Genomic DNA, 27,529 nt, shown 5'->3' with positions numbered 1-27,529 from the left:
TGAGGATGTGTTTGCTGTGCTTCTAACCTGCCTCTCTCATTTCTGTCTGCTTTATTACAGCAGCAGCATCTATGCATGGAAGCTCAGCTTTCATAGTTCTGGTTACATTTATGCAGCGTAATTCTTTATTTACAACTTAAAAAATATCTTCATGTCCATCACATGCCCTGGCATTGCCCAGGAGTGTGGACCCTGCTTCCTGCCAACGTCTGCGTGTTAGGCTTTGCAGGCGTGTTTTAAAGGAGAGGCTTTCCCTGTGGTTCCGTTGAGGGCCACGTCTGAGAAGACCCTCTTGGGTTCTAACCATCTACGGCACTTTTCATTACCTGACTTTTAGTTTCTGACTGTGACGCTAAAAATAAGCTCAGGAGAACAGGACACACACACACCCCCCATTCCCGGCCTAAGTTTGTTTTGTTCACTGTGTATCTCTGGCCCACAGTAGTAGTTCAACAAATATTTATTAAGTAAATAAGTGCATGAATGAAAGAAAATGTCTGATGAGGATGGAAACAAAATAACCATAGCTGATAAGTGATGTAGCAGAAAGGACTTCAGCTCCTCCTAGCACTTAAGAGTCAAGCAGTGCAAAGCTGTCAACCCGAGGAGACAGGTGGCAGCCTCCCTGGCTCTTCCCAGCATGTCTCGGGCTTCTGTGTGGGGATTTGTGTAGGGCCTCCAGATGCCTGGTGTGCTCTGGGCGTGCCTTGGTGAAGGAGCTCATCCCTTGCTCAAGCACCAGAATCTGTTTTACTGCTGCTTGGCCTGTTTTCTGGCTACTGTTCATGGTTCTACCTTAGTTTCTTTGGTGCACACACTGTAGCTGCTGCCAAGGGTCGAGCAAGGTCCAAATACCGCCCTCAGAGAAGTGCTGACTTGGTGAGGTCGTCGTGGCAGAGGAAAAGGGTGGGGGTGGAGTAGGGAATTGAGTGTCTCTTTGACCTTCAGAGAGAAAGCTGACTTTTCAGACTTCTTAGAGACTATTGCCCAGGCCAGAAAATAGCTGAATGGTCAAAATGTCACCACACCTTTTTAAGAAAAAATACCATCCTTGTTCTGAAGCACTTGTGCAGTGCCCAGCGTTGAGCAGTTGGTTTGGTGTTGTAACTTGTTCTTCTACTCTCCACGCTGTATTCTTCTAGCTCCCTGTTAACTTTATCTTTCTTATCTTTGGAGATCCAAGATAAGTTGAACAAGACCAAGGAAGATATTAGCAAGAATATGTCATTCCTGAAAGTGGACAAAGATTACGTGAAAGCCCTGCCCTCTCAAGGAATGAGCCCGGCTGCAGTTCTGGAGAAGCTCAAAGAATACAGCTCTATGGGTACGATTCTCAGCAAATATATGCTCCCTGCTTCCTTAATGTGGCTGCTTATTTGGTCATCATTTGATGTTGGCAGAGGTTAAGAAGAGTTCATCCCGGGTGCTTCTATATTCAGGAGGGCCCACTCCCTGTCTCAAAGGCTGAATTTCGTATTTTAAAAACTGTATTTATATAGATTCATCCTTCACCCATAAAGCAGACAAATCTCGGAGATGGTGGAACTTGGTTCCATTTTCTTTTCTAAGCCGGAATAAAATAGACCGATTTGTTTTTTGGAAAGAGAAAGTATCTAATAAAATGAAATACAGATTCATTATAGAAATTGTGAAATCTGTAAAGAGGCACAGAAGAAAATAACAAGTCAGTATAATTTCATCCTCAAAAGAAACACAGATGATATATATGTATCATCTCAGAATGTTAATAGTGTCTTGTGTAATAAGCACACACACGTACGTATATGCATGAGCACGTGTGGGAAGGATAAATGAACTAATAAGTAGCTTAATGTTTAAGAGTACAGCCCGGATTCACTCAGCCTGGATTCACATCTGGTTCAGCCACTTAAAATATGGCCTTGGGTTGGTTACTTAACTTCTCTCTGCCTCTGTTTCTGTCTCTCTACAATGAGGATAATAACAATGATACTTATCTGAAAGGATAATTGTAGAGATTAAATGAGATTATGCATGTAAATATATAATACCTGGCTTATAATAAGTGCTCGATAAGTGTTAACTATTATTAACACAAACATGTTTGTTACAAATTAAGATCATATTACAAATACCTTTTAAAAATAGGCTTTTTAGTTTGGCATAATTTTAGATTTATAGAAAACTTGCAAAGATAATAGAGAGATTTCCCACATACCCCTTACCCAGCTTCTCCTGATGTTAACATCTAAGATAACCATGGTACATTTGTCAAAACTAAAAAATTAACATCGGTACAGTGCTATTAACTAAACTACAGATTCTCTTCCTGTTTTACCAGTTTTTCTATAATGTCCTTTTTCCTGTTCTAGGATCTAGTCCAGGATACCATATTACATTTTTAAATTTCTAATTGAAATCTGTTGAATTTTTGACATCAGATGGTACAAAACTCGATACAGTGCAGGATTTATATATGATATAAAGCAAGGATTAGCATTCTCTGAGGCCTGTGTATTAAAGATTTCTATGATTATGAGGGCTGGTTAGCTGCCCCATATTTCCTTCCCTTCCATTTTTAAGTCACTGTCCATTGCCATACTCTGTAGCCCCAGTAAAATAACAGGAAATAAAACCATATATCCTGCTTTTGAAATGCTGGTGACCTCTGGTCTGAAGACATACATGGCACAGACCAGTGTCCTCTAAAGAAAGAGGGAAGGTCAAACTGGCCACAACCTGGCAGATCACGTGGGAATGAGGGGTTTTTCGGGATATTCACTACTCAGTCTTCTGCTCTCATTGGAACTGCAGATCTTGGCTTTGTAGAGCCCATGGCAACAGTTTTCAGTTAGGGTGCTTCTGTAATTCTCACTACCCATTTTCAATAGGGCACAGCCATGTTGTCCTAAAAGGACCTGAGACACCCACATGAACAGATTTGTTGGTATTGTAGAGTGTCTCTGGTGGGGGGGGCACCTCAGACAGGAAGTGGAAAGTCGGACCTTACATTCTGGTCAGGAACCTGTCCTCTGAGCCTTCTCCCAGTGATGGCTGTGTTCCTGATGCTGAGTGCTGCAGCAGAGGTTGCTGGAAGCAGGTGGCTAATTCTGTATGGGTTTCCAGGCTTGTCTGAAGGAGGGGTCCCTGAGGACAGGATGCCAGTGGTTCATATCTCACCACGATTTGTCTAGTCAGGGATTCAGTTCCCTGGCTCCAGCTCTGGTGATAGATAGTTTACGGAAATTCTGCACCTTCGCCTTACTCTTTTCTGCTAACTCTGCTCATAGCAGTTCCCACACTTCCTTTGACTGGCTAGGAGGGGGGAGAAGAAGGAAGCCACTGCCAAAACAGGTCAAGCTGAGCCATACAGAGAACAGAAAAGGAGTACAGATAAAGGGAAATTGTTCTGCTGCTGGAAGGCAGCTGGGGATGGTGACATTATTATTGGACTGTCTTCACTGCACCTAGATGCTGTTAATACCTTTTTCACACTGTTGTTGATGGTAATTGTTGACCTTTCATCTTTATTTTGCTGTGATAGCTCTTTATTGGAGTTCTTTTTCTTGATTTTATGTAAGAACACCTTTGGGTTTCCACTCCAACTTGTTTTTTCTTTTGTACGCAGAGGAGTTTCTTCCTATTTCTTCTTTATTAGAACCTGTCTTCCCAAAGGCTCGTGCTTACTGATCCAGTGGTCTTCCCTTTCTCTGTAGATGTCTTGTGGCAAGAAGGGAAGGCCTCCGGAGCGGTGTACAGTGGGGAGAAGGAGCTCACTGAACTCCTTGTGAAGGTGAGCGAGTGCCCCGTACTTGCAGGGAGTGTGTGGCCCTGCCACTTTAGATTACCGCATTTTTTCCTCCTTATTTTTGTAATTAAAAAAAAATTACTTAATGAAAGTTTATTGTTAAAATAAAACTAAAGAGGTTTAGAAAGTGTCTCTTTACCCAGACATAGGCGAATATGCATAATATTGATCAAAGACATCTTCAATCTGTAAAAAAGTAAAATGTGACTTGTGTTTCCAGGCTTCACAGACGCCCTGTGTAGGAGGCAGATACTAGGGAAGGTAGTCCATCATTTGACATTATTAATGACAAGGTATATTTTGTTGGATCAGAAGAGACAAGGGATGGACACTGGGTCATAATTTCCTGTACTGCATGAGTCTCAAATCACATGATCTGAGAATGAGCAGTGGTCTCAATTATAATTCAAATAATTCTCACTTTTCGTTGCCTTTAAAATTGCCTTTAGCTTCTTCCACTTCTAATCAGATTTATTTTTTAAGCCCCACTTTGTCGTATAAAATTGGCATTGGACTGCTGGTCTCTAAGGTCTTTGTGTTTGATTATTGTAACTATGAAACTGTGCATACCTTACTAAATATTATAGGTTTTGCTCAGCTGTATCTTGACAGAATACCCTGACCTTACTTCTACGCTTAAGAATCTTTCAGTGGCTTCCCATTATCTACAGGACAAAAGTCAGGCTGCCCATGCAGCAGAAAATACAAGTCCCTTCGTGAGCCAGCTCCCACCTATTTTTTTCAGCCATTCCTGTTATTTTCCCTCATGAATACTAACCACTGCCTTTTCTCTTTACTGAGTACACCTTGCTCCTATGTTGTTTTCCTTTCCCTCCTGTTCTGAGTGATGAGTTCCTATTCATGTCTCAAGGTTCCACTGAACAGATAACCTCCAGACCACTCAGGATGTTCGTTATTCCCTCTTTAAGGCCCCTAACCCTCATGTACGTATGTACATCTGGTATCGCACTTAAAATAGTTAAAGTGCTTCGCATGCGTTACCTTATTTACTTATGGCTAGAACCCCATCAGGTAGGTACTATGATTATCCCCTTTAGCATATGAGGAAATTGAGCCTCAGAGAGGTTGTCTGACCTAAGAATACACAGCTAGAAGCGACAGGTAAAGCTAAGATTTCAAACTGGGGCTGTTTGGTGTTGTAGTCTGTGCTTTTAACCGCATTTATACTTCCTCTCTTACCACACTGTAAAATAATTTTTATGCCTGCCTGTCTCCCCCAGTATATTTTGATCTTCTTTAGATTGGGGAACATATCTTACCATTTTTCCAGTTTCTAGTGTTGTGTCTGATACCTAGAAACTTTTGTTTGTTGCATGATTCTTTTTTTTTATACAATGTAATCGTCTTCACATCTGCTTGCCTTTCTCTGCAGGCTTATGGAGATTTTGCATGGAGTAATCCGCTGCATCCAGATATCTTCCCAGGACTACGTAAGATAGAAGCAGAGATTGTGAGGATGGCTTGTTCCCTATTCAGTGGGGGACCAGATTCCTGTGGATGTGTAAGTATATGCAGGTGGCATCCTATAATCTGATTTTTTTAGCTTAAAATGGAAGAGTTTATTCAAAACATTTTATTACACAAGTAATACATGATTATTGTAGGAAGATCGAGGTTAACAGCGATTTTTAAACGTTATGATTTTGTAATTCATGGAGTATCAACATTTTGGTAAATATCTTCTAGATATTTTTTCCCTTCAGTCTTTTATTTTGAAAAACTTTAAACTTACATTAAGTTGTCAGAATAGTTTAAAGAACATCCTAGATTCACTAAATATAAATATTTTGTCATATCTGCTCTCTCCTCTTTCTCTCCCTCCCTTTCTTCCACCCACCTACCTACCTGCCCACTTATCTATATAATTTTTTCAAACCATCCCATAGTTTTTTGATATACTTGTTTTGCTTGAGCTGGATGTTTATTATTTTGCTATAAATTGAATCTCAGTTGGTTTAGGAATAAAGGAAGAGGGTGTCATTGTATTTAAAGATGCACATGAGGATTCCTTCTTTCAACTGTTCTTTCCAGTAGATGTTTGTTAGTTTTCCTAAACTGTGATTGATAAACTTCTGTTGAGGTTTGGTACCACAAACTGATCTTGCCTTCTCTAGAAAAAAGTAAATTTCATCTTTTCAGGATAGGTAGATTTAACCCAGAGTGCTGTAATGGTAACCTAGGGGTGCTAATCCTATCATACCAAATACTTTTGTAATCATGAGAAAGTCTGCAAATTTAATTTTGAAGGGCCCATCCCAAGACGAGAACATTTTATACTTTTTTGTTTTTTCCCAATAAGCAGCATTAGGTTTTACTTTTTTTTTTTAACATCTTTATTGGGGTATTAATTGCTTTACAATGGTGTGTTAGTTTCTGCTTTATAACAAAGTGAATCAGTTATACATATACATATGTTCCCATATCTCTTCCCTCTTGCTTCTCCCTCCCTCCCACCCTCCCTATCCCACCCCTCCAGGCGGTCACAAAGCACCAAGCTGATCTCCCTGTGCTATGCGGCTGCTTCTCACTAGCTATCTACCTTACGTTTAGCTTTGTCACAGCTCACCCTTCCCCCTCCCCATATCCTCAAGTCCGTTCTCTAGTAGATTTGTGTCTTTATTCCTGTCTTACCCCTAGGTTCTTCATGACATTTTTTTTTTTTAATTCCATATATGTGTTAGCATACGGTATTTGTCTTTCTCTTTCTGACTTACTTCACTCTGTATGACAGACTCTAGGTCTATCCACCTCATTACAAATAGCTCAATTTCCTTTCTTTTTATGGCTGAGTAATATTCCATTGTATATATGTGCCACATCTTCTTTATCCGTTCATCCGATGATGCGCACTTAGGTTGTTTCCATCTCCGGGCTATTGTAAATAGAGCTGCAATGAACATTTTGGTACATGACTCTTTTTGAATTATGGTTTTCTCAGGGTATATGCCCAGTAGTGGGATTGCTGGGTCATATGGTAGTTCTATTTGTAGTTTTTTTTATTTTATTTTATTTTATTTTTTTATTTTTATTTGTAGTTTTTTAAGGAACCTCCATACTGTTCTCCATAGTGGCTGTACCAATTCACATTCCCACCAGCAGTGCAAGAGTGTTCCCTTTTCTCCACACCCTCTCCAGCATTTATTGTTTCTAGATTTTTTGATGATGGCCATTCTGACCGGTGTGAGATGATATCTCATTGTAGTTTTGATTTGCATTTCTCTAATGATTAATGATGTTGAGCATTCTTTCATGTGTTTGTTGGCAGTCTGTATATCTTCTTTGGAGAAATGTCTATTTGGGTCTTCTGCCCATTTTTGGATTGGGTTGTTTGTTTTTTGTTATTGAGCTGCATGAGCTGCTTGTAAATTTTGGAAATTAATCCTTTGTTAGTTGCTTCAGTTGCAAATATTTTCTCCCATTCTTAGGGTTGTCTTTTGGTCTTGTTTATGGTTTCCTTTGCTGTGCAAAAGCTTTGAAGTTTCATTAGGGCCCATTTGTTTATTTTTGTTTTTATTTCCATTTCTCTAGGAGGTGGGTCAAAAAGGATCTTGCTGTGATTTATGTCATAGAGTGTTCTGCCTATGTTTTCCTCTAAGAGTTTGATAGTTTCTGGCCTTACATTTAGGTCTTTAATCCATTTTGAGCTTATTTTTGTGTATGGTGTTAGGGAGTGATCTAATCTCATACTTTTACATGTACCTGTCCAGTTTTCCCAGCACCACGTATTGAAGAGGCTGTCCTTTCTCCACTGTACATTCCTGCCTCCTTTATCAAAGATAAGGTGACCATATGTGCGTGGGTTTATCTCTGGGCTTTCTATCCTGTTCCACTGATCTATCTTTCTGTTTTTGTGCCAGTACCATACTGCCTTGATAACTGTAGCTTTGTAGTATAGTCTGAAGTCAGGGAGCCTGATTCCTCCAGCTCCGTTTTTCTTTCTCAAGATTGCTTTGGCTATTTGGGGTCTTTTGTGTTTCCATACAAATTGTGAAATTTTTTATTCTAGTTCTGTGAAAAATGCCAGTGGTAGTTTGATAGGGATTGCATTGAAAATGTAGATTGCTTTGGGTAGTATAGTCATTTTCACAATGTTGATTCTTCCAATCCAAGAACATGGTATATCTCTCCATTTACTTTTAAGTTGGCACCATGAAAAATCAACATGTTCAAATACTCAGTAGCTAACAAAACTGGTATTCCTGGCATTCATTTTCCCCCCAAAAGTTCCAAAACTGTTACAAACCAGCCATAATCTAGCAGTGGGTTCCCTTATGGCATTTAGCTGAATGGGATGATGTAGAGGGGAGATGCCAGTATACGTACAGTACGTGGGTATTCTTCTGTGCCATTAGACTCTTTATGAACTTTTTTTTTTTTAAGCCTCACTAAATATTTTTTTAAATAATTTCTTCTGAAGATCAGTTGCTCAGTTTACTTTTTTTTTTAATGGAGTATAGTTGCTTTACAGTGTTGTGTTAGTTTCTGCTGTACAACGAAGTGGATCAGCTATATGTATACCTATATCCCCTCCCTCTTGGACCTCCCTTCCACCCCCCACCCCGCCGAATCCCACCCATCTAGGTCATCACAGAGCACCGAGCTCAGCTCCCTGTGCTATGCAGCAGGTTCCCACCAGCCGTCTGTTTTACGCGTGGTAGTGTATATATATCAATCCTAACCTCCCAATTCGTCCCACCCTCCCCATCCCCCTCTGTGTCTACATGTCCGTTCTCTACATATGCATCTCTATTCCTGCCCTGAAAATAGGTTCATCTGTACCATTTTTCTAGATTCCACATATATGCGTTAATATATGATATTTGTTTTTCTCTTTCTGACTTCACTCTGTATGACAGGCTCTGTGAACTTTTAAGAGACCACAGTTTAAACAAGCACAAAAACACTTTGGCCTTATCCAGTGAAGTTGAAGGTACCTGTATCTTATGACCCTGATATGCCACTACTTGGGATATATTCTAGAAAAACGTACATGTGTGTATCAGGATAGATGTATATTCATAGCAACATTGTTCATGATAGCTAAAAACTGGAAATAATTCAAATGCTTATCAACAGTGGGGTGGATGAATCATAGAATAGTGTGTGTGTGTCAGTCTGTTGTAGCTGTCACTCAGAATGATACTCAAATTACTCCATTTTTGGCCAGTGGGAACTTCTTAATTTTGGCTCCTGGGTCTTTTTGCATGATTCAAGTAGTCTTTGCAAACTTCCTTTCTTTCCTTCTTTTTTTTGGGACAATTTTTTTTTTTTTTTTGTGGTACACGGGCCTCTCCTTGCTGTGGCCTCTCCTGCTGCGGAGCACAGGCTCCGGACGTGCAGGCCCAGTGGCCATGGCTCACGGGCCCAGCCGCTCCGCGGCATGTGGGATCCTCCCAGACCGGGGCACAAACCCGTGTCCCCTGCATCGGCAGGCGGACTCTCAACCACCGCGCCACCAGGGAAGCCCTGGACAAAATATTTTTATTTGATGAGATATTCCAGGTTTACCTTTTACATTTCCTGCTCCAGACCCAGAATCAGCCATTTATTCAAGGAGCCCTAGTTCATTTATAGCCATGTAAAATATTTACATGGTTCCTAAGTCAAATTTATGGGATAAGACAGTTCTAAAAATTAACCAGAATAAAACCTGGAGAGACAAATAGAAAGTTAAGAGACATGAATGATGGAGTGAGAAAGGCTAACACACCTCTAGTTGGTATTTAAAAGCAGCCAGAAGACATAGATAACCTGTAAAGGTTTAACTTTTAGAACGACTGATATTCTCAATAGCAACAATGGCTGGGGCAGTTGCGGTTAGAAGAAAGATGGGCTATGAGTTGAGAATTGTTGGAGCTGGGTGATACATGCAGGGGTTTTATTAATTCCCCCTTTAGCTGTGTATAATCCACTCTTTAGTTCTTCCATTGGGTTTTTAAATTTCATTTACTGTGTTTTTCATTCTTGAGAATTGTGTTTGGTTCTTTTTTTAATTTGCTTGGTTGTTCTTTGTAGTCCCTTTCCTTGTCTTATGCTTTGTTTATTTAAATATATTACACATAATTATTTTATAGTCTGTGTCTGATAATTCCATTATTCATGAGTCTTACCTGTCTTTTTCTGCTGGTTTCACTTATGCTGTCTTGTATCCTTATATTTGTGTTTTTTTTTTTTTTTTTCTGTGAGTCACTCATTTTCTTGGAAACTTAACTTTGAGGCCTAGATTGAAGTTAAGTTCTTCCAGAGAAGATTTGTATTTTTGTATTTACTCCTGCCAGTTACTGGGGATTTGCTGTGAAGTGCTGCCACACTGGAACCAATTTAAGTCTGATTTTCAGCTCACAGTTTTGTACTATGGAAGTAGTCTGAACTCAGACCACAAACTCGAATAAAAGCTGTCTTGGCATACATTCTTGAGAGATCCTTATTTTTCTTTACCCTGAGCATCTGGGTTGAGAAAAGTAATTTTTCTTGCTGTTCTCTTCTGTACCAGCGGGGTTTATTTCTTGTACTGCTAAGAGTGTGGGTGAAGTCTCTGTTTTCAGCCATCGCCCCTTAGATTCCTTATCTTGAGCAGGCCCTACATTTATTTCCTGTTTATTTGTCAAAGTGGGAGTTTGAGGTCTAGATCTAGGAGTTGGCAATAACCTTCAAAGTTAAAACCAGCTTTGACATTCACTTATCTTGTAGGATTCTTGATTTTGCTTTGTTTGGGGGTTCAGTGTGTTCCTTTATGTTAACTCAGTGGTGGATGTAAAAATATTTTTTAATGTTTTATCAAGCTTTTTTAGTTGTTCTAGTTAGGACGGTTGCCCAAGGTATATAATGTACATTGCTGGAAATCGAAGTTCCATGATTGTTTTTTTCCATGTGGGAGACCTTTGTATACTTGAAAGCCTCTTTCCCCCTGAATCTTCTCTTCACCAGTTTTCCTAGGATTCTCCGCTTTTCTTAGAGAATATGATTTCACAGATTTCCACCCGTGCCCGTCCTTCCTCTCTGCACGCCTTTTGGTTATCTATGACCAGCCAGGTGGACGCAGTTCTGCAAAGGTAGAGCAGCACTGAGCTTTCAATCTCTTTCTTATCTGGGTTCACTAAATTTACCTTAAACCTTTCCTCTAAGTCAATATTTTTACTCTCAGCCGTGTTTAGTCTGTTTCTTGCTGTTCCTAATGTATTCAGTAATTCTGGAATCATGCTACTTGGTACTTTGGGGGTTTTTTCAGGTCTGTGGTCTCATTCTGTTGTTTCAGTGGCCAGTCTTTCAGCTTTTTTCTTGAATTCATGTTCTTATGATATTGTCCTACAGTGAGAAACAGGAGGAATTTCCTTCTGAGTTGGCCTTTACTTTGCAGGCTACCTTTTTTTCTTTTTATATGTTTGCATAGTTACCATGCCATTTCTTTCATCTTGGCTCGTGCTTCAGTGATTGTCTCTAGACATTCTGTTTGTTCTGATGCATGATGGGTCATTTCTTGTCTGAGAGGCAAGGCTTGGGTGAAGCTTTGTTCCACCTGTATTAGAATATCTAGGCCTCTTCTGAGATTTTGTTAAAAGTTACCTACCAGAGTTCACTCTGCCTAGCTGGAAGAGAATAATACTCTTTGGGCTTTATTTCTTTAGCTCATCCTGTATCCCTGGAGTCTTCACTTTTAAAGTGTCAGTCCTGGTGTCCTCTCTCCCCAGGCTGCTTGTTTCTCCCCAGCCGCTATGTCTACCACCCACTCATCTGACAATAAAGAATCCGCCTCCATTTGCTTCTCTGAAGGTTTGGGGGTGTTAATGAGAATTCTCAGGGTTTTGCTGACTTACCCGGACAATTTCCATGTCTTGGAGGAGGGATGAAGAACTGGGTTTTACTCTTTGCTGTGCTTTAGAAACTTGTTTCTTTTTCTCATCATCAGTATTTGAAGTTTATTGTGTTAGATTCCCTCTTTCTTTGTTTGGTTGTTGTTACTGCAGGGTTTTAATGCTTTTTTCCTTTATTCTTGCACATACTGGGGGAGAGAAAATCTGTGAAGTAGTTTCAGTCTTCCATCTTAATCCAGAAATCCAACTCTGGGTGGGGGGGTTGCATTGCTACAGTTTAACCATGCCTCTCCCATTAGGACCCTTTTTAGTGCTGTGTCAGGGGTCAGGAGAAGGAAAGACAGAGTCTAAGATCCGCAGTCTCTTCTGATACTTAGACTTTTATAAGAGAACTAATTACCTCTGGGATTATGTGAGTTTCTCTGTTTCTCTCTTTCGTCTCTGTCTTTCTCTCTGTCTCTCTCTTGATGAGCCACCTCTGGTGAAGACAGTTCAGAGTTCAGAGGTGGGAAACAAGAAGACACGGCCAACTGGCTGGGCAGTCTTTAGCCTGTTCCCAACTAAGGTATTAAGCTCTTCTCATTCTTTCTTCTTCAACCTTAAACTGTCCTTTTATTAGCTTCATTTGCCCCAGTTAGAACGGGTGAGAGGTGACTTTATTTACTGAAAGAAAGTGTTGCCATGGGAAACAGCCTTGGCTTGCGCAAATGCCATCAGGTCCAAAGAGTATCTGAAAGAAAAATTTCCAAATTTTTCTGTTCTCTTGTTGCTGAGTTAGATGTCATATATTAGAGTGAGAGGTTTTAAAAATGTTGAAAGATGTTGACTAACGTAATAAGTAGTTATTGAGGCCTCTGTCTTCTTACTTCAGAATTAGATTTCCATTTTTGGAGGGGTGGTGCCAGGGGTAGAGGGAAATGGGAGAGTAGCAGCATATTTGAACACAGAATTTAGGGATCAGAAATAAAAATTGGAAGTAAAATTTAGGTGTTCCTGCTTTTACAGTCCAAAGTACACTGGTGTTTGCCTAACAGATAATGATGTTGATTGGATTAGTTATTGGACTGAAAATAGGACATGTGAAGTGAGTGAGTGACTAGGGGTTTGGAAATATTTCTGCTTAGGTCATTACTGGACCTTAGTGAGAGATGAGTGCGCCGAGGACTTGATCCTTTCTCGACTTCCTTCACAACTGGCTTGGCTCCTCATATGATGTTCTGAGGTTTTACGCTGGACCACAGGACATGCCGCGATTTGCAGCGCTGACCTCAACTGTAAGCAGAGAAATGCAGAGGCCTACAAACAAGTGTCCTGTGCCTGAGTGCAGTGACTTACTGTGTGGATGACGGTCACGTTTCCTGAAGGCTTCCTCAGTTACAAAATGACTGACTCTGCTCAGCTAATCTTCCATATAATTCCTGACTACTGGGATTTTTTATTTTTATTTTTGTCTTCGTTGGGTCTTTGTTGCTGTGCGCGGGCTTTCTCTAGCTGTGGCAAGCGGGGGCTACTCTTTGTTGCAGCACGCGGGCTTCTCGTTGCGGTGGCTTCTCGTTGCGGAGCACGGGCTCTAGACGCGTGGGCTTCAGTAGTTGTGGCTCACGGGCTTTAGAGCGCAGGCTCAGTAGTTGTGGCTCACGGGCTCTAGAGCGCAGGCTTCAGTAGTCGTGGCTCACGGGCTCTAGAGCACAGGCTTCAGTAGTCGTGGCTCACGGGCTCTAGAGTGCAGGCTCAGTAGTTGTGGCGCACAGGCTTAGCTGCTCTGCAGCACGTGGGATCTTCCCGGAGCAGGGCTCGAACCCATGTCCCCTGCACTGGCAGGTGGGCTCTTAACCACTGCCACCAGGGAAGTCCCTCCACTGGGATTTTGTATCCTGTGGTATTTTTGTCTTATATGTGGATATTACTTTAGGAAATTTCAGTCATCGCCTGCTCTCATTTCATCTCATGTTAAGTAAGTTACACTAAATATGAAAATATAGAAAGTTTTACTTTTTATCAAAAGATGGATGACACTGGATGAATCACTTAGTCTCTCAGTTTGGGGGCTCAGTTTTCTTACCTGTAAAATGGAAAAGCTTTCTAAGATTATATGAATCTTTGGAGATGATAAATCTAAGGAAATATCCACCTAGCTCAGTGCTATGGCTTTTTTTTTTTCCCTGTTTGTTTTGAAATTATTTCATTCTTAGATGTTATCAAAGGATAGCCAGATGGGTATGACATACCTGTATTGGTCATGGTTTACTGAGAGTCAAATCAGGCGTTAAGAAATGTTAACGGAGGGTCTGGTAGGTGTCAGCTACTAGCTATGTGTCAGGAATATTGTCATGAACAGAACAGTCCCCACCTTCATGAGTTTTGTAGTCCAGTGAGGAAGACAAGATGAATGAAATGACCTCTGAGTATTTTTGTATCAACTCTGGTAAAGAAATTCACCTGTATCAGAGGTGCTAGGCCTAGTAGCTTCAGGAGAACATTTTTCTTCACTCTAAAAACATTAGGATGTTTTTTTAAAATTTCAGATAAGTTAACAAACTTCTAAGTAGAGGCTTCTGCTTTTTTCTGTGTTTCAAACTTGTCAAAACCACAAGTTTACTTTGGAATATCTGAGTGTCTCTTTTTGGTCTTCTAATGTATTGCATAGCTGACTAGAGCTGTAACTTCACAGTTTCACACTCTTCAATGGGCATTAAAATTTAAATCAAAGTCAGCAATCCTGATGCTTTTGGATGGGGTAAAATGCCCTATGCTATCTGCAACTGGACGAACAACAGAAATGTAGGCGGATGGTGCGCAGATGGGATCTGGGCAGATGTACATTTGTTCGCACAGTGTGGAGCTTCTCATCATTTAGTAGTTTTTATTCTTCTCCTGAACCAAGACTGGGCTTAGCCAATAAAGTCAAATTTTCCTTCTGGTGGACAGAAGCATTTGCTCTGCAGCATGCAGAGCTCACCTGTTTCTGCATCAGATACCCTCAAGTCCAAGGCAGGAAGTGCATGCTGATAGCTATCCCAGCTCCCTTCCACAGATGGCCTCTCTTTTTTATTACAGGTGACCTCCGGGGGGACAGAAAGTATTCTGATGGCCTGTAAAGCTTATCGGGAACTGGCCTTCGAGAATGGGATCAAAACTCCAGAAATGTATGTACATTTCCCTTGGTATCCATGGAGGATTGGTTCTAGGACCCCCATGGATACCAAATCCTCGATACTCAGGTCCCTTATATAGAGTGGTATAGTATTTGCATATGGCCTATGCATATCCTCCATATAGTGGTTTGTGTTTTTTTTTTAATTTATTTATTTTTGGCTGCATTGGGTCCTTGTTGCTGCACGCAGGCTTTCTCTAGCTGCGGTGAGCCGGGGTCTACTCTTCATTGCGGTGCACGGGCTTCTCATTGTGGTGGCTTCTCTTGTTGCGGAGCACGGGCTCTAGCGCGCAGGCTCAGTAGTTGTGGCGCACAGGCTTAGTTGCTCTGCGGCATGTGGGATCTTCCTGGACCAGGGCTCAAACCTGTGTCCCCTGCATTGGCAGGCGGATTCTTAACCACTGCGCCACCAGGGAAGCCCCTCCATATGGTTTTAAATCATCTCTAGATTAATTAGAATACTTAATGTGTAAATGCTATATAAATGGTTGCTGGTATGCAGCAAATACAAGTTTTGCTTTTTGGAACTCTTTTCCCCCTGAATATTTTCCTTCCTTGGGTGGCTGAACTCACGGATACGGAGGGTTTGACTGTATGTGTGGCTGGGTTTTTTCCCCTGTTAGGTTTGTCTGTGTGGAATACTGCTGTGTGAAACAGCCTGATAATCTGTTTTCTGATTCTTGTCTTCCTCTGGTAATTCCAGTCCTCTTCTCTCCCATCCTGTGCCCTTGACCATTATCCTTCACATTCAGCAAAATCCTAAGTGGATCTGCTAGTTAATATTGAAGGTCATTCCCTTTCCCAACCACCCAGATTTATACATGGTGTATACTGCAAGAGATCCTTTTTCTAAAAGTTGACAGAGTTATAGGACTACATCTTTGAATTCTGTGATGCTATAAGTTTATCTCGTGCCTAAGGAAAGCTCTCTACTTAGTTCAGTAAAAGTTACTTAAATATAATAGGCTGCCTCGGGGTGCTCCCTAAGAAAATTTCAGCCTGACAGCTGTGTTCTGGGAGGAAAATTTTTAAAAATCTTCTTGAGATGTACCCATATTGCCACCCCATGGACATAATTTTGATATTTGGTTGCATTTTTTTTTCTCTAGTTTCCCTCCTTGTACAGTGTGTTTATACCACATCTTTTGGGTTAATTTTTTTCCACAAGTGTCAGTGACTAAGGGTTTTGTTGTACATGATCTCATGCTGTGATTCATACCTAGCCTAAGAGAGTAGGTCAGGCTGCCATCTCTCTCCATGCATGAATCTTTGATGCTTGGTACTTGTTCAGTGATAGCGATTTTTCTGCCTTAAAGGGAACAGATTAATTGTAAGAGAGAAGTGATTGAGGGAAGTCTGAAAGCAAATGACTTGGTTTCCTTTTTCAATACTGTTTGAAATGCTGCTCCCAAATATGTAGGAAAAATGGGGATTGTAGTTTTTCATAGGATCATGGTCTTCCAGAGATGGAGAAGAGCACTGATCTGACGCCTGACTGCTGCTTTAGTATCCCTGCTGAGAAGTCTTATGTTTCGTGCTTGAACATGTGTTGTGTCAGGAAGCTTGCCCCTTACTGAGGTACCCATCTCTGGGCAGGCAGCCACCTGAGGATTCGACCGCATATTGATCTGATCCAGATTCCCCGTCAGCCTGATTGGTGCTTGGGGTCCCTCCATGTGGCATTATTTCCAAGTTCTTTCTGCTACCAAAATGGTTTGGTAGCAGGAAGAAGGAGGGAGAAGGTTTCTCTAGAAAATCAGGTGACCTCTTTTTGTCTGTGCTTAAAAAGAAAAATAAAACAATATAAACAGTTTTGAAAACTGGACTAAAGATAATCAGAAGTTTCTTCCTGGTGATTTAGATTAGCTGCTACCCATGTTATCTCTTGAACCCTGTTTTGATTTGAATTTCACTGTTTTCTTCTTCCCTGTCCTTTAGTGTAGCCCCCCAGAGTGCCCATGCTGCATTTGACAAAGCAGCCAACTATTTTGGGATGAAGATTAAACGGGTTCCACTGAACAAAATGATGGAGGTGGATGTTCAGGTGAGTTCCTCTGAAGGGCTGTTGTCTGTCTTGGGCTGCAAGAAGCAGGAAGTGCTTTTTCCAGTGTCACACACAGATAGGCTCAAAATGCCTTTGATTGTAGTAGCCAGAGTTGCAAAAACTGCCACTGGCAGTGGTGAGTCACTGCAGCTCCAGTCTCTTCATGAACTCGAATAGGAAGATGAGACTAACTTGAGACTTTAAGGACCTGGGTTTTGCTTCAGCACCATCACTTTCTCTTCTGTCTGTAAAATGAGCCAGGACTAACTTGCCCTAAGACTCTCATTGTCATTTTCGATTGGCCTGAATTAGTACCATTGCCGTTATAATAGTAATTTTGTTTCAGAAGTAAACTGTACAATTTATTAGCAGTAGCATTATTCCCCCCACCTTAATTGAGGTATTAACTAATTGATAAGTAAAAATTGTGTATAAGGTATACAACTTGGTGTTTTGATACATGTATACATTGTGAAATAATCCCCACAGTCAAGCTATTGAACATCTCCATCACCTCACGTAGTTACCATTTTCTTTTTTCATGGTTAGAATACTTAAGACCACCCTGCAGATCTCAGCAGATGTCAGCTATACAGTGCAGTATCGTTCAGCACAGTCACCTGGCTCTACATTAGAGCTCCAGAACTTACTCATCTTGCGGAACTGGAGCTTGGTACTCCTTGACTAACATCTCCCTGTTGCCCTCATCCTCCAGCTCCTGGCAACCACAGTTCTGCTCTTTGCGTCTATGAGTTTGTTTTAGATTCCTCATATAAGTGAGAGCATGCAGTATTTGTCCTTCTGTGTCTGGCTTATTTTTAGTAATTACTTTTATGCCTTGCATTTACACAGAAGAACTGTAGTTTTCAGTGTTATCAGAATCGCATTTGAGCCTCATGACAACCTGGGGAGGTCGTAGAAGCTGTTAGTGTTATTGCAGCCGAGGAAACACACTGGCTGGTTACGTAGTTTCCTCAAGGCTTCACTGCTAATAGGCGGGGCGAGGACTCACATTTGGCTCTTTTGCCTCTTAGCCGAATATTCTTTTTTACCCTCACAGTGATTCTGCTGTTTTTGTACTGTGCTCTCAGACTGTTCCCCCCAAATGTTTGTATCCAGCCAGCACAGCAGGGCGGTGGCGTTCTTCCAGGTTGGAGAGGTGAAGCAGGGGTGCTAGTGGAACTGGAACTCGAGGCTGGTAGCCTAGATTGCTCCTGGCGGCAGAAGAGAGGAGGAATTGTGATGTGGCTTCTCACTTTCCTTTCAACTTTCAACCCCCAGGCCATGCGAAGAGCCATCTCCAGGAACACTGCCATGCTCGTGTGTTCTGCCCCCCAGTTTCCTCACGGTGTGATAGATCCTGTCCCTGAGGTGGCCAAGGTATGTGTGAGAATGGACGACTAGGCAGGCAGGCTGAGATTTTAAAGTAGCATCTAATGGTGCAGTACTTGGCGGAAAGAACGATTTCGAGTTTAGATTCTAGCCCAGTGGTGATGAACAGCTCTCGTCCGCCCTGTGATAAGCTGCACAGCTCTGCCGAAGCCTCTGAAATGACTAGCTTCTGCTATGGGGGAGGGATAACACGGGGAGGAAGCCTTTGTTTAAACTGGACATTCTGAAGCAGTCCTGACGTTTTGATTCAGATCAGGAAATAATCTGCATTTAGGGCTTGCCTGTCAGAGCTCACCGTGCTGCCCCAGAGCACCCCCCCTCCTTCCCCGCCCCCAGCCTAAAGCAGACACCGTGCTGCCCCAGAGCACCCCTCCCTCCTTCCCCGCCCCCAGCCTAAGGCAGAGTGCGTCTCATTTCTTGCTGGATTTTGCAGGTGAGTTTGAGGCCCCACGTATTTCAATATAAAATAGAAACCACATTCAGATGAATTATTTTGAAGGCTAACTATATTTGAAAGACAAGCTTTATTAAAAATGTCAAAAATAGCCAGGTTTTTAATACACGGAAGACAGTACATAATGCCTTGGGCCTGTACCCCACCATTCCACCCGTGTCTTGCAAAGTTTTCGTTGTAGAGCTATAACTGATATTGTCTATGGTCTTTGGTTTATGGAACTAGCTGGCTGTCAAATACAAAATACCTCTTCACGTGGACGCTTGTCTGGGGGGCTTCCTCATCGTCTTTATGGAGAAAGCCGGATACCCACTGGAGCACCCATTTGATTTCCGGGTGAAAGGTGTGACCAGCATTTCAGCTGATACTCATAAGGTGAGTGAGGGACGCGACCACATGTTAATCAAAGTAGACAGTTGATTATTTTGACTACTACTAATAAAATAAATTTATCTTTGCTTCCATCCTGACATACCTTCCTGGGGTACTGTCTTAAATAAGGAAAACTCTATGCTACGTGAGAGATAGGAAGCAAACCGATTAACTAGACAAGACGTTGCTTTTCCTGGGCCTCAGATTCCTCATTCCTAAAATAGAGAATTTAAACCCCATGAACCCCCCTGAAGTTTCTTATACTTTTTAATAAATAAGTTGGAAATCTTAATGTGAGTGGGAACAGAGGGAAACTGACAGGGGGAATCTGCATGAAGAGAGTTCTGGGGCAGGTCTGCCGCATGGAACTGTACACTCACCTGTCTGCTTCTCCCCCTCAGTACGGCTACGCTCCCAAGGGCTCTTCGGTGGTGTTATACTCTGACAAGAAGTACAGGCACTATCAGTTCTTCGTTGACACAGATTGGCAGGGCGGCATCTACGCTTCCCCAACCATTGCGGGCTCACGGCCTGGTGGCATCAGTGCAGCCTGTTGGGCCGCCCTGATGTACTTCGGTGAGAGCGGCTACGTTGAAGCTACCAAGCAGATCATCAAAACCACTCGCTTCCTCAAGTCAGAGTATGTCTGGAAGGTTGGGGGGCTCCGCCGTGTTGCTTGCTTTGTCTGCTGTAGGCTCAAGGCAGCTGCTAGGCCCAGTGCCGTGGCTGCAGCCCGTCTGCAGGCCCGGAGTGTGGTGTTGGCCTGGGGAGATAAGCTCCCTTGCGTGCTGGGGCTTGGAGGCCACACCCGGGCTTCATCCGTGGGCCGTGTTGTCTCCCTGACAACTGGCAGCTCTTACCAGGTGCTGGTGTACATCTTAATGGTTAAGACAGTGCTTCTCAGAACGTGAGGTTGAATCTTCATCAGTCACATGGAGGGTTTGTTAAGACGCAGATTGCCGGGGCCCACTCCTAGAATTCTGACGCAGTAGGTCTGGAACGGGAGTCTGAAGATTGGCATTTCTGAAAGTTCCCAGTGGACACTAATGCTGCTGGTCTGAGTCACACTTGGAGGATCGCTGGCGTAAGAGAAGAACTGGAGAGGGGGAGGGCGGAAGGGGTGGTGAAATCCGGGGTTAAGGCTAGAACCAGCTTGTGTGCTTTGTCTAACACACCTCTTCGTGTGTCACCTGCCTGGCTCTCCGTGTGTCACCAGGATTGGGGAGGCCTCTTCACGCTCTTGAGGGTGAATGAAAGCAGCCAGTAGGCACAGCTCACTTGAAAAAGGCCTGCATATGGTCCTGATACACCCATCTGCTGAGAAGTGCTGTACCATTTCTTGCTTTAGGGATTACATGGATGACTTTTTATTTTTTTATTTTGTTGCTGCATGCGGGCTTTCTTTAGTTGCAGTGAGTGGGGGCTACTCTTGGTTGTGGTGCATGGGCTTCTCATTGCAGTGGCTTGTCTTGTTGTGGAGCACGGGCTCTAGGTGTGCAGGCTTCAGGAGTTGTGGCTCGTGGGCTCTAGAGTGTAGGCTCAGTAGTTGTGGCACGTGGGCTTAGCTGCTCCACAGCATGTGGGATCTTCCCGGACCAGGGCTCGAACCCGTGTCCCCTGCATTGGCAGGCGGATTCTTAACCACTGAACCACCAGGGAAGCCCTACATGGATGACTTTTTTAAAGAGAGATGGATTATTTTTCCAGGATTTACAAAAAAGTACATTGTTTATCCCTCAGATACCCCTGGGGGGCATATCATAATTCGGGGGTTGGGCAGACAGGTTAAGAGCCAACAGTCTTGATTCATTGGCTCTAGTGGGGTTTGAGCCTTAAAATATTTTTAATATTTAGGAACCACTGATCTCAGTCTAGCCACCTTATGAGAAAACTTAAGCCCCCAAAGGTTAGATTTGTTATAATGGAGACATGAGATGACCAGAAGAATGTACGTGCCTGAATTTCCTTTCTGTTCCTTTTAAGGCTGGAAAATATCAAAGGCATCTTTGTTTTTGGGAATCCTCAATTGTCAGTCATTGCTCTGGGCTCCCATGATTTTGACATCTACCGACTATTCAACCTGATGAATGCCAAGGGCTGGAGCTTGAACCAGTTGCAGTTCCCACCCAGGTGAGCTTGAAGACTTTCCTTTGCTCCATGACTGCTGAAGGACTTGAGCAGCAAGATGACCTGGAGTATAGAGAGTGACTGCTAGAGCCCAGCACTTTAGTGGCAACTGTAGTATCTCAGGATGTCTCTTGCCATTTGGAGTTATTCGATATCAAGAACAAGACTGTTAGCTTTAACGTCTGGCAAATTAGGTGGCAGCCTTGAGACGAGCGGTCGGTCATGAGATCGTCTCCCACCGCCCCACACACACTTGCTCTCTTTCTGGGCTCTGTTCTGTCCCATCCGCAGGTGCTCTCATGACCTGAGTAACGGAGGGCCTCTAATCCAGGGCCTGTAGTCATTCAGGCCTGCTGCTGTCGCCTTCCATAGGCATTTCTAACCTCATCTTCCAGGATGCCTTTAAACAAACACTCTGCTTCAACAGAGTAGGTCTCCTAGTGTCCTCCACACCCCCGATCCTGTCATGTGTCGTGCCACTGTCAGTCCCATCTGGATTGCGTGTTTTCCTCTTCACAATCCCGCTGTACCCCACTCTCCCTCCAGGGGCAGTTTCTTCTCTGCCCTGAAGACCTTCGAGACCCCAGCCATATGGCCCTAGCCCATGAGGGTTCACCACCTAAGATAAAAGCGTCCTGTGGGTTGTCACATGGTTGAAGGAACAGCAGTGGAGGGGGAGGACAGGACAGCCAGCTGTATTCATCTTGTCAGGGTGGTTCTTGGTCACGCTGAGGGCATGAAGCCCTCTCGACAGCCCGTGTATTTGAGAGCCCTGATGCCCACAGCTGGGAGCACTTTGACTACACTTGTCACGAGCAACATGAAGAAGCAATCAATAAATTCCTGTACTGGGGGCTGCCTGATTTCAGAACTTTCCCCCCGTCTTATTCCAGGATTCATCTCACTTTGTCTTTCTTCTCCCATAGCATTCATTTCTGCATCACACTGGTACACACCCGTAAGCAAGTAGCGACACAGTTCCTAAAGGACATCCGGGAATCCGTCACTCAAATCATGAAGAATCCGAAAGCAAAGACCACAGGAATGGTAGGGACACTTGGGGTTTTTTCTTCCTGTGGAAGTTCAGGTGGTGTTGGTGGGCTTGAAAGAATCAGATGATCTCCAGTCTGTTCCTGCCTCTGGCCCTTATCCACAAACCTCTTTCCTTATTAGTCAGAACTGATGATCTCTGCTCACCCATTCCCAGGGTTTGTTTTAGTCTCAATCGAGGTATGCTAGATATAGTAAGCACCTTGTAAATTTGAAAGTGCTGTACAAAGACAGGTGGTGGTAGTGTCCATTTAAGAAGAAAATTTTGACACAGGAAAGGCAATAAGCCTGTTTCCTCCGGAATTTTCTACACCAAATCCCGTAGGACAGTTCTTTAGGCAGAACGGCAGGCTGGCAAATGCCTGTGAAAAACATCCTATGCCTTTCTGCTCGCATCGTGCCTGGGCTGGGGAGGCGGGCATGGTGGGAGGAGGAGTGCACGACCGCAGCGCGGGCTGCTCCGGACCCCTCGTCTCTAATGACACTCTTTGACTGGGTTTGTAGGGTGCGATCTACGGCATGGCCCAGGCTACAGTCGACAGGAACCTGGTGGCAGAATTGTCCTCTGTCTTCTTGGACAGCCTTTTCAGCACAGACACTGTAACTCAGAGCAGCCAGATGAATGGTTCTCCAAAACCCCGCTGAGCTGGGATCCTCCGTGGCCCCGAGGTGCATCTGGCCTTCAGAAGGTTGTCAGGGTGTGGGACGGGCCACGTGGTTTCAGCATCTGGTCTTTGCTCCATAGAGCACAACGCGGCAGACCATGAGACAGACTGATCCTCAGGATTCTTGTTCCTGTCCCTTTGTGGTTTTTAACGTGAAGACTCTAAAGGATTCCGTGACGTAATTGTTTTGCCCTTGTTCTAAATGTTACCCTGGGAATTGTTTTAACCATTTCTTTCTCTAACCTCTCTTGCTTTCAGCTTCACTTAATCACGGTGTGGCAGCTCTGACCTGTCCTGACTCCTTAGGGAAGGTGGGCTACAGTTTACGAGATAGGAAAAGGTTTGCTTTGTTACCTCAGGCAGGTGGGCTAGTCAGACGGGAAGTGTTCCATAACCGATGTTTCCTTCAGTGGGGGTGAGGTCTGCTCTAAGCAGGAGGCTTTTCCAGTCCTCCTCTGTGAGTGGTTAGCTGTCTCAGGGTCCCTTCTATTGCAGCTTGTGTTGTCTCCTGAGGACACAGGTTGACCAGCCATCGTTCTTGCTATGCGGGGCCGGCACGGTCCGGCAGGTCTGCTCAGTCCACCACGGCAGGGTCTGGAGCAGTCGCTGGTCCTCAGCGGTGCCTGCAGTTCCCACTTGATACTTGGTTGTCGTCATCTTTGAAGACTGTTGTTGGAAATTATGCTCCCACTGGTTTGTTCCTGTTTCCATGGACGAGGAAAAGAATGCGGTTTCAGAGAATCTAGGGCCTTCTGGGGCTGCCTCCCTGAACTGGCAGCGTTGGGGCACACCTGAACTCTCTGCTGGGCCCTTTTCTGTACTTTCCTGAGGATCGGGGTGGGATGGGCACCCAAATTCAAATGTGTCACCAGAGTGGGCAGCAGTCCTCCCCTCCCTGCCGCTCTAAGCCGTCAAGCATGTTTGCTTGCCTGAAGGAACAGCTCAAAGCACCTTCACAAATTGCCTCGACTTACCCGAGGTGGGCGTGAGAGAGCCCCCAAGGCAGGGAAAATCTCTCTCCATTCTGTGTTCTTCCTGCCTCTTCCCCCTTTATTCAGCTCCCAAAGGTACGACGGCAGTTAAGCCTCAGGTACTGCAAGCTCCTCGGCCCTGGCTAGGATGAGGTAAACCTTCTGGAATAGGAAGACATGATGGCAAGTGTCAGTTGTGGCCCAGGGCCTGGGATTCCTTCGTCAGACTAGTTGCTCAGGGTGGCGCAGGGACAGGACCCAACCCTGCGCCCGCTCCCCACGCTCCACCTCCCGCGCGGGGCCCTGATCTAGGCTGAGCCGCAGTCCTGCTCTCATGTTGACACCCCACGTGCCTTCTTCCTCAGCGGGGCCGGGCTACTCCTGACCCGGGCCGAGGGCAACTGGATCGGTCCTTGAGGCTTTCACCTGGGTAGGGGTAAGTCAGGAGGAACTTTCCTTTGTCCCCTACCCCTCTCAGGGACTCCTGAATATTCAGCCTCTTCAGGCTGGACTCCTCTAGCCTTCTTCACTGGGAACGCCGGCCGGGAGAGCCACGATGCCTGGACTTCCCACCGGCTCCTTGGCACGGTTGTCTGAAGTGTTCTTTAGCTCTGTACTTCCTCCACACTAACTGTGACCAGCTGGCCATGTCGTTGCAAGGCTGGTGTGGTGTCTTTCATCCTGTTTTCTGTGGGTTCCAAGGATGGTTGGGTTATGTTTCTCTTAGAGGCTCAGATCCTTCCGACGTGAGAGTCACGTTCCCCCTGGTGGCTGAACTGCTGGGCACCTCCTGAAAGAGAGACTGTGCATGAACCGTCCCTGGATCTCCAGTGTGTGCAGGTTGGATAGAGGAAGTCCAGGGGCCCAGAACCACCCGGCAGGCACCACTGTGGTTTGTCAGCTGCTAAAATGGAGAAGCACGTGTCCTGCAGAGTATGCTGTTGCTTCCGGTGTCTCCCAGGACCTTCCTCTGTGCTGTGACATTGCTTGTTGCCACTTTAGGTTATGGTCACGAGCATTAGTCTGACCCAACACTTGTGGGCTTTCTATTCTGTACACCTGTGCACGAGTAACAGTCTGGCAGTGGTGGGTGGAATGTCTTGATGATGTCTTGTTGCTAGCAGGTGTCACATCAGCCTCTGCAAAAACTGTACCCTCTTTTCTGGGTTAGAATTAAGTAGTCGCATGAATATACTGCCATGTCACTTTTAACATGACCAGTTTTATACCTGGAAAACGGTACTGGCCTCTTTTAGATCTTTTCAGTCTTTAACCTCCCCCTTTTCCATCTCAAGGCTCCCTTCCTAATTGCAGCAATAATCTCTTAAGAAGCAGTTAATAAAACGTCCCCAGTTTTAATCGCTGTGGATGACTATATTCGTTTGTCTATTTAGGCACACAGGGAAGACACCTACTGGGGTGGCGGCGGCTCCAAACCGGCTGCTGGTGAGAAGTGCCCCTTTGTGTCGAAATGGTTGCGTGTGACCACTGACACCAGAACCGTTCAGACACGGACGAGCGGCAGTTCTGCTCAGTTCAAGCACCTTCCTGGTAGCTCCACCAGGAGTGGTGGCCACACCTGTTTAAAGGTCTGGAACTCACATCTTCAGTTCCTCAGGGCCAGGGCCTTCTCTTAAGTTTTCAGTCACCTCCCTCATCCACACCTGCTTACATCTTACTGATGGATTGAGCCATCAGGGGTGGTCTCCACCCAGCTGGGCAGTGTGGATCCATTTCACCAAAGGACACTGATTTCAAGCCCTGCATTTGGTTTGGGAGCTGATGGAACTCCTCAGATATCTGCACACGTAACCACTGGGCCTCTTGTCCCATTATGAATAGGAAGTGAGAAGTCTTTCTGAAGGGTTATTCAGGCTCTGAAGTTCTGTCCTTCAGGGAACCCAGCTTTTCATTCTGGCTCTCAGCCCATTCACACTGCCAGAATCAAGCCAAGGAATACGCCTTTGCCATATGGTTTCTGCCAAAGGACTCGGTTCCCTGAGCCCTCACTTGCTTTGGGGTAAAGCCTAGAGAAAAAGGGGCCAGGATATGTTTGGTGAGGAGGCGTGGTCCACCCAAGAAGTGGTGCCTGATGCTCACAGCTGTGAGCCCCTTTGCCTTCTCTGTGGGTCTTGACAGCAACGAGCTGCTTTTAGCTAGACCCAGGAGTGACAGAAATAATGACAGAGGCCTAACTTGGTAGCCACCAGCTATAGCCTGTAAGCAGAAGGCATGTGTTTGAGAGCCTTTTCTTGAGCTGGAGTTGTAATTGCCTTACTTTTTCTTGTGTTTTTTTTTTGGTCCATAATAGCTCCTTAACATCCTCTGCTATAATTTCAATTATTTGCATTAATTTTAGAATAAACATGTTTATTTCCAAAAAGTGTTCCTTGTGTCTTTGTACCACATCAAGGTGCTTCATATAACTGTAGTGCCCTCCAGGTTGGCACTTTTCAGTCTTTGATCCATGAGTAAGCAGAGGCAGAAAGGTGACATAACAGTCCATACTGCCATGTCTAGTGGCTTGTCCCCTGATCCAGTCATTAGGTCAAAGCACATTTAGAAGAATTTATGTCAGAAGTGAAGCAGATGGGGGAACCACTGTCTGAACCTTGTTGGTTCGACATTAAGCTTTACTGAGAACTTGTTACTAAAATTATCGGACAGAGAGAGATCAAGATGGCAGAATATAAAAGGACATGGAGCTCACCTCCTCCCATAAATACATCAAAAATACATGTACATGCGGAACAATTCTCAGAGAATACCTACAGGAGGCTGGCAGAAGATCTCATACAACCAAAGCTTCAAGAAAGATCACCATATAACTGGGTAGGATGAAAGAAAAAAAAAAACAAATCAGGATGGGACCTGTACCCCTTGGAGGGAGCTGTGAAAGAGGAAAGGTCTCTTCACCCCAGGAACCCCCTTCACCAGCTGGGAGATCAGCCGGGACAGGGAGCTTCAGCAGCTCAGAGGAGAGTGCAGCCAGCCGGCTTGCAGCAGGCAGAACAGAGAGAGACCAGCACAGACAGTCCCGGCCACCTCGTTGCACTCCGCAGCCCAGATGCGCATCTGCTGGAGCACGTGGGGCTGGGTGCTGAAACTTGGGCTTCAGCAGATAGACCCAGGGAGAGGACGGGTTGGCTGCACAGAGATAGCCCAAAGGGGCTGGAGTGTGGTCCAGGCTGCAACCAGGCGTGTGTGCAGGACAGAGTATGGGTTGGTCCCAGAAGCCCCGTTAGTAACGTGCACACCAAGGGAGTGGGGCGACTCGCCACAGCAGCCTCGTTCTCGGGGCTTACAGTGGGCACGGCTCCCCCCCTACAGTTCTGGGGGCCTGCGAGTGCTGGCGGGTTGCCCATGTGCAGAGGCAGGGCTGAAATCTGAGGCGTGTGACTTCAGTGGATTTAGGTGCTGCAGGCAGCTTTGTACCTTCATTGCCTGTGGGACACCTGAGCAGATTACTGGTGCTTCTGTAGCTATGGCGGGTCCGGCATTAGTAGCTGCAGGCTTTGTGGGCCCCGTGCATGCAGATGCATGGTCAGGGCCTGAGCTGACTCCTTAGCTCCCACGGCGGGTCCAGGTGTGCAACTACAGCGGTCCCCATGCCTGACTTTGGCGGATCTGTGCTAGTGGCTTTGTGAGCACAGCACCTGAGGTACACCTGGGAGACTGCCT

The 27,529-nt window shown here is 44.6% G+C and overlaps 1 protein-coding gene across 2 annotated transcripts in view; it reads left to right on the top strand.

Annotated features, from left to right (window-relative positions):
• The window catches only part of SGPL1 (sphingosine-1-phosphate lyase 1), a 55,846-nt gene extending 29,048 nt beyond the window's left edge, over positions 1–26,798 (top strand). For both annotated transcript variants that reach the window (XM_079899609.1, XM_079899610.1), the window contains 11 exons: positions 1,177–1,324; positions 3,696–3,772; positions 5,181–5,309; positions 14,677–14,765; positions 16,712–16,817; positions 18,099–18,197; positions 18,889–19,038; positions 19,437–19,675; positions 21,019–21,165; positions 22,089–22,209; positions 22,717–26,798. In XM_079899609.1, the coding sequence (XP_079755735.1) occupies positions 1,177–1,324; positions 3,696–3,772; positions 5,181–5,309; positions 14,677–14,765; positions 16,712–16,817; positions 18,099–18,197; positions 18,889–19,038; positions 19,437–19,675; positions 21,019–21,165; positions 22,089–22,209; positions 22,717–22,857 (1,446 nt within the window). In that variant the 3' untranslated portion in view covers positions 22,858–26,798. The remainder of the gene's footprint in view (positions 1–1,176; positions 1,325–3,695; positions 3,773–5,180; positions 5,310–14,676; positions 14,766–16,711; positions 16,818–18,098; positions 18,198–18,888; positions 19,039–19,436; positions 19,676–21,018; positions 21,166–22,088; positions 22,210–22,716) is intronic.
• Positions 26,799–27,529: the final 731 nt, after the last annotated feature.

This window comes from Stenella coeruleoalba (assembly GCF_951394435.1).
Source record: "Stenella coeruleoalba genome assembly, chromosome: 16".
Taxonomy (NCBI): domain Eukaryota; kingdom Metazoa; phylum Chordata; class Mammalia; order Artiodactyla; family Delphinidae; genus Stenella; species Stenella coeruleoalba.
The sequence above is the reverse complement of the archived record's forward strand: the minus strand, read 5'-3'. Positions and strand labels throughout refer to the sequence as shown.